At 42.2% G+C, this 7,032-nt stretch overlaps 1 protein-coding gene across 3 annotated transcripts in view; it reads right to left on the reverse strand.

The window, feature by feature from the left end:
• Positions 1-5,603, reverse strand: part of pcdh1a (protocadherin 1a) — a 71,704-nt gene extending 66,101 nt beyond the window's left edge. For all 3 annotated transcript variants that reach the window (XM_084565150.1, XM_084565152.1, XM_084565151.1), the window contains exons 1-2: positions 4,537-5,603; positions 1,541-3,727 (exon numbers count right to left, since the gene is read on the reverse strand). In XM_084565150.1, coding sequence (XP_084421276.1) covers positions 1,541-3,727; positions 4,537-5,331 — 2,982 coding nt within the window. In that variant the 5' untranslated portion in view covers positions 5,332-5,603. The remainder of the gene's footprint in view (positions 1-1,540; positions 3,728-4,536) is intronic.
• Between the last annotated feature and the right edge of the window lie 1,429 nt (positions 5,604-7,032).

The raw sequence follows: 7,032 nt of genomic DNA on the forward strand, positions 1-7,032 counted from the left end.
GACACTGAGATGTAGGAAGCGCCTTGAAAGCCCGCGTCAGCTTGTCTTGGGTGAAAATAAATTGTACACATCAAAGACAGTAATTTCCAGTAAGACATAATGGCCATCCTTTGAACACCGCAACGTTAGATGTAGCTGTTTGCAAAGAAGTTCAGATGCAAAAGTCATGTTAAGTTGCAAATCATACCCTGCTTTTGTGAATGCAATTGTTGGGGATGGAATGGCCCTTTACCAGCTTGTCTCTGTGCACTCTTTGAGGTTGTGCGATACAGACTCTACCTCTTTGTGACACTGGTCATATTTTGTCATGTTAAATGAGACTTCAGTTTATTTACTTAAAAAAAAAAATCTGATTCATTTTAGAAATGTCAGTCGCTCTAATGTAGATGTATTTAACTGGTGGGATCAAGACATCTGGACATTTTGCTGTATTCTACAAAATGTTAAGAATAATGGTAGTCTACCTTATCCCCTCCTGCACTTACACACTTACACACACACACACACACACACACACACACACACAAAATACATATTTATACTTGTCTAGTCCTAGACACACATTCACACTGTTGCAGATGACACAGAAACCTAGAGACACAGTAGCTTTCTATCCCTAGACTCTCCACAATTTTTCTGTTCGTAATCCCCTCCGAGTCTATTAATATTTCTGTTTCCATGGCGATTCGAGTCTTGCCAAATGTTGTACAGATAAGAGGAGATAAGAGCATAAGGAGCAAGGAGATAAGAGCAAGTGACCTGCAGAGATCAGAGCACCAGAGGTCAGGCAGAAAAGCAGAAGTAAGTAACTGAGAAATGGACCCTGCCCGCTCAAGTCTACTGCCAACCGGACGAGAAAACAAAATATGACAGATTATCTCTGAATTCTAGCGAGTGGTGCAACAATTTTACAAATTTTTTTTTTCTTTTTGCATCCCATTTTACTCCATAGAGAAGTTACATGGTAGAAAAACAAATATACCATGTCACTGCAATTTATATTAACAGGAAAAAACAATACTATATTGCATTTGTACTCAGTTCCCAAAGTATATTGATATTGTCCTTGTGAATAATGAGATATTTATACAAATTTAAAGAAACACGTTTCAGTTGAAACTGGCTTTACTGTAAATATTTCCAATTGGAGTAGGAGTTTGGACTCTCACCTGTAATCTCACATTAGGCACATTTCTACAGACAATGAAATTTCAGAATAAACAATGAGTGGCAATGAATGTTTAAGCATCTGTTGACGTACTTACATTACAGACTGATGGCACTGTAACATCAGACTTTATTCACTTTATTCATATGTGATATTGTGTTTTTCTTTTCAGTAAACAATTGCTATAAAAATAGTGCTCAATATATATACTGTATATGGCTAGTATGTACAGTACAGTATATGGTTCACACATATAAGTTCTAAAATTGACTTATCCCTTTTCAGTACCCTCAAACAATGCAGCACGCCAATAATCCACTCCTCTAACAGACCATTGAGACCGCGGTTACATTTTGTAAGGGATGACTTTACCTGTTTGTTGTTATACTTCGGATGGCTGGTCTTGTAGCTGTAATCTGAGTACTGGTCTGAGCCGGTAGAGTTGTCGTCTCCTCCTGTTCCTACAAATGTGTTGGCAGCGGGGAGGTCCTGGACGGCTTGGTGCTTCTGAGAGGCAGAGGGGGATTGGGCTTGCAGCTGGATGGAGGGTAAGGGGGAGTTTGAGCGGTAGTGCCTGCCTATATCAGGGCTTCCTGGTGAATATGTTAAGGGCAGGTGTATCCTGGGGCTATCATTGACTCCATCAAGGTTAAACTTGAGACTTTTTTGAAGGCTGACCTCCTCATCTTCCCCAAGTGGCTTTGGGGATTTCTGGGGTTTTCCTTTCCTTCCTCGTTTGCCTTTAGCATTCTTTGGTGCCTGCTTGGGCGCATATAAGTCTTTAGTTTCCTTTTTGCCTGCTTGGTACCCACTCTTTGTTTCTCTTTGGATGCGGTGTCGAACAAATACCACCACCAAGATCAACAGTACAACACCTGCCACGCCAGCAAGGCTTCCAAATAAAATGTTACTCCGCTGTGCAGCAAAACCATTGTCAGGATCACCAGCAATATCCCTGTCCAGTGGAGTGTAAAGACTGTGTCCAACTAAGGCTTCCACTAAGCTGACATTTGAAATGGTTTCGTTGACATAGATGTGGACCAGGGCAGTGGCATGGCGTGTGGGTTTCCCCCTGTCACTCACTCGCACCACCAGACGATGTAGTCCACCGTGCTTGCGGGTCATCTCCTTTGCCAGAGTGATCTCTCCACTGGAGGGGGAAATGCGAAATAACCGGTAAGGGTTCCCCCCAGCGATACTGAAGACAAGTTCTGCGTTAGGCCCGCTGTCCAGGTCTTCAGCTTCCACCACCTCAACATGGCTGTCTGGGGAAGCTAAAGGTGACAGGCGCCTGAAGGAGGAGTTGGAGGGCTTAGTGATCACAGGGTCATTGTCATTTTCATCCAAGACATTGATAGTAACACCCACATATGAAGATCTGGGTGGCTCTCCTCCATCGAGTGCTTTTAGACGGAATGTATAGCTGCTTTCTTTCTCCCTGTCAAATGAGATGCTTGAGAGAATTGTGCCTGTTCCGTTTTGAACTACAAATTTCCCTCCATCAGGCTCTACAGAGAGGTGAACATGAGCGTTCTCACCTTTGTCCATATCCAGGACTGTCACCATGCCAACCGGACTGAGAGGAGGCATGTTTTCCAAAACTGAAAAGCTGTAGCCACTAAGCATGAACTTGGGGTCATTGTCATTGCGGTCAAGGACCTTTATTACAACAGTTGCTGTTCCTTTATGAACAGGTGACCCTTTATCTGCTGCTGTGACCCGAAACTCATATCGTTCTTTATGTTCACGATCTAGCGGGCTTCTGGCTCTTACTTCACCTGTGTTTGGGTCAATTTCAAACAAACCTTTGATGGATGAATCTGCCACGATATTATAGAGGAGTTCAGCATTGGTCCCACTGTCAGCATCTGAGGCCGTAACGTCCAAAACCTTCTCACCTGGTTGGTTTTCTTCTGCAAAATCAACCTCAAACAAGGTCGGGGAGAATATTGGGGAGTTATCATTCACATCGGTCACCTGAACCTTTAAAGAGTTTGTGCTAGAGAGCGCTGGGTTTCCAGAATCTACAGCCACAATCTCTACCCTGTAATCCCTAACTCGTTCATAATCAAGAGGAGTGGTGGTCTGTAGGAAATATTTCCTCTTGTTATCAGTAGAAGAGTCGCTGGCAGGACGAAGCTGGAAGGGCACGTCTCCTGCCACAACACAAGTGACCACGGCATTCTCTCCTTCATCTTTGTCAGACACTTGCACCAAGGCAACAGCTGTTCCGACTGGCATGTCCTCTGAAATATTAGCCACTCCTTCGCTGTGCGTCACAAGACCAATCCCGCGAATCTCCACAGCTGGAGCGTTGTCATTTTGGTCAGTCACCTCAATGGTTACGAATGTCTTGGAGCTTTTAGGTTGAGGTCCCTTATCCCTCGCCACCACATAAAAGGACAAGCTGCTGATTTCCTCCCTGTCCAGTGATCCTTTCACATAGATAATGCCCGTGGACCGATCAATTCGTAAAAGTTTCGGCACTGGGTCGACTGCCTGGTGAAGGGTGTACTCAATTTCTCCATTAGGGCCCATGTCAGAGTCATTTGCTTTGACCTAAAAGCAAAACATATTATATGGTTAAAGGCATGAATTACTGTGTGCAACAATTTGAGGTAAAAATATAACCTAATTTTCTCCATTAATCATTGGTGACTGAATGGATGAATAAATGAATCAATGGAGGTCTGATCACTTCAAAGCACAGCATGCAGACAACTTCATTTTGCCCTATTTCATCACTGCCTTTTCTCTGTTCTTTTGATGGTTATGTCATCTGCCTTTTTTTCTCCTTTTCCCTCTCTAGAGTTCTTGTGAAAGCATATGGTAAGATATTAGGGATGCTATTTCTTTCATGCAATTTCACAGCAGTATGCTGAGAAAATCCTACACAGAGCATCTTATGCCTACACTCTGATATTGTGTAGCTCTAACTCTGTTTCTGCAAGTATAATGGCATAACAAATACCGTAAGTAGCTTAATTACCTGCTCAAGAATAATGTGCTAATGTGCTAATATTTCCTGGTATGACTTAAAAGGGTTTGGTACAACAGAAGTGAATTAAACAAATGTAAATTGTTAAAGCAAATATGCCATTTGATACTGTCAGCATGGTTAAGGTTTCATGGCTACAGCATTTAAAGTTGTAAGACTATTTTTAATACTGTAAAAGAATAATATCAGAAACAAAACAACTATATGTAATTTTCATTTACATGTTAACCTTATACCTTGCATGAGTGAAATGGCAAAAACATTATGCATTAAAAATACATCCACCTGCACAAACACTTTTGTCTGCAATTTTATTTTGCAATCCAAGATTACACATTTCCCTAACAGAAGAATTAAATCACAGTCTTACCTGCAGCACAGAGTGCCCCACTGGACTATTTTCTGAAACTTCCGCCTCATACGTGGACTTTTCAAACTTGGGGGAGTTGTCGTTAGCATCGGTCACCACCACTCTCAGCAGAGCACTACTATAGCGCTGAGGGTTTCCTCCATCCACCGCCTTGATTGTGAGGTCGTACGAATCCTTTAACTCACGATCCAGGTTGCCCAGAACGATGAGCTGTGGGAGCTTCCCTCCTCTGTCGTCGGCAACTTGTAAACCAAACAGGGTTGCTGCATCTGGCCCTGCAGTCAGCGCATAGTCAGCCACCCCATTCCTGTCAGAGTCCCGGTCTGTAGCCAGAGGTATGGAGAATAGTGCCCCCATGATTGTGTTCTCAGGGACAGAGATTGTGAGTACAGAAGAAGGAAACTGCGGGGTGTTGTCATTGATGTCCTGTACTTCGATGCGTCCTTCAATGAGTCGTGGGCTCTGGTTTTGTATCAGATCTGTCACAGACACTTCGAATTCCAGGTAGCAGGGCTTCCCCTTAGCTTGGGAGCGACAGTCTCTCAGGGTCTCTCTGTCTATGGGAATCTCTGTGGTGAAAATGTCTCCCGTCTTTCCATCGACGCGAAGATAAGGGGCACCCACCTCTAGCTTGTAGAGGTGACCCGAGTCTGGAAGTCCCTGGTCTGCCGCCAGGCTACCAATAAGTGTGTTGGGAGGCTGCTCCTCCTGGACCCGGTACAGGATGCTGCCTTCAGCATAGCCACAGTGCAGCACCACGACCCAGAACAGCACTACTTGTAAATTCAGTTCCATTAGGTCACCAGATGATCTGCCTGCAAAATGACAAAAAGGATCTGTGTCAAAATATTGTAATAACTTACTTTCATTGCTGCGGCAAGTTCAATAAGTGGTCATTTCATGGTTTATTTTCAAGGAGAAACCCACAACAAAACGTCACAGAGAGACCAGGGTAAAACATTTAGTTATCAGGAAAAAAAACAACAGCACTGTATCATTGTATTATTGTTCTACATCTGTAAAATATCTAATTTCTGTCAATGATTTTTACAAAAACCTACAGCGGGCCCTGAAGCACAACATAATAATTAGACAAGATCACCAAAGAGAGAAGAGGCATTTTTTTTTTTTTTAAATGCAATCATCCCAGCATAGCTTCCTTTACCTCCTGGAGCTTTAAGAGTCAACTTTACAGTTTCCGTGTAGAAATTAAAGGCGGAACAAGAAATTGTATCTTGTGAGCTTACGTACAAAACAAACTTGAGGGCCAATGTGGATTGTTTCAGCTGTGTAATCAAATAAAAATGTAATACAAAACCTCACAGCCTAGGAGACTCATTATTTCTGTATTACACTACTAGAGTTTGAGCAGGGTAACAACGTAGCTCTAAAATAACCTGTGGTATAAACCCTGCCCTCAAGAATGAATCCCTGCTAACCTGCCAAGATACCGTCTATTGATAGAGATGAACTGTTTGCCGGAGAGACAAGGGCTTGCATACTTAGGGGTCATGAAGGCAATTTCTTCCCATGCAGATTATGTAACTTTGCTTTTATCATCGCATGCAGCTTTCAACAATGCACAATGCAGAAATTCCAATCCATGCTCCATTGCTACTGGCTAGCTCAAACACTGTAATCATTATGTTTGATTTTGAACCTTTCAACTCTGTAATTATGACCCATTATTTTAGAGTTTTCTTTGATCTGTATTCCCTCTAGCCAAGAATTCCAGCGTTTTTTTTCATGCTGCGATGATTTCAGACTATAATTATTTCCTCTCTGTGTGTGTGTGGTGCTATTGGTAATTGAAATGGGAGCAAACATTGAGGTTAAGTATCAAGGTCCAGTGTTCTGGAAAATTTAATGATGGCAACATTTTAAAACTTTAGCTAGTGTGGTGCATCAGTGAGTGTCTACTTACAAATCATGCTGTGTTCATTTCGCATGACAGCAGACTGTTATCTGTTGCACTATATTTCTGTTTCTGTTAGTGATGCACCACTTCAATACAGCGATCGATACTGGCTCTTATGAGTCGGGTATTATAACTTATTTGGGTAACTATATTTTGCACAAACCCTCAAAGAAAGATTCTACTCTTTTAATTACAAAGTGCGGCTGAAGCATTATGTTACCTCAAAGATTAAAAAAACTGTTTCAATCGCTTCAGCACAATTTAATGTGAGCCTACACCTAGAGTTTATGGATTTGGAAAAGAACAAGCAGAATCAGTGCACCCTTAGTTGGTGTGGGTGATAGCTGATAAGAGATACGCATAAATATGAGCAAACAGTGTTATCCTGAGCGGAATTAGTACATCACGCATCTGCTCGCACAATACACTGTTCCAGAAGAGTACAGCAAATGTGTATTAAGCGAGACAGCAAAACACAAATATACAGAAATCCGATGGGAAATCCAATTCCTTTTGAATACATTAAAATTGGAAGTGCAGGTTATTGATGCACTAATTGCTCGGTTATCGATGTGTCC

This window comes from Chelon labrosus (genome assembly GCF_963514085.1).
Source record: "Chelon labrosus genome assembly, chromosome: 17".
Classification (NCBI taxonomy): Eukaryota; Metazoa; Chordata; class Actinopteri; order Mugiliformes; family Mugilidae; genus Chelon; species Chelon labrosus.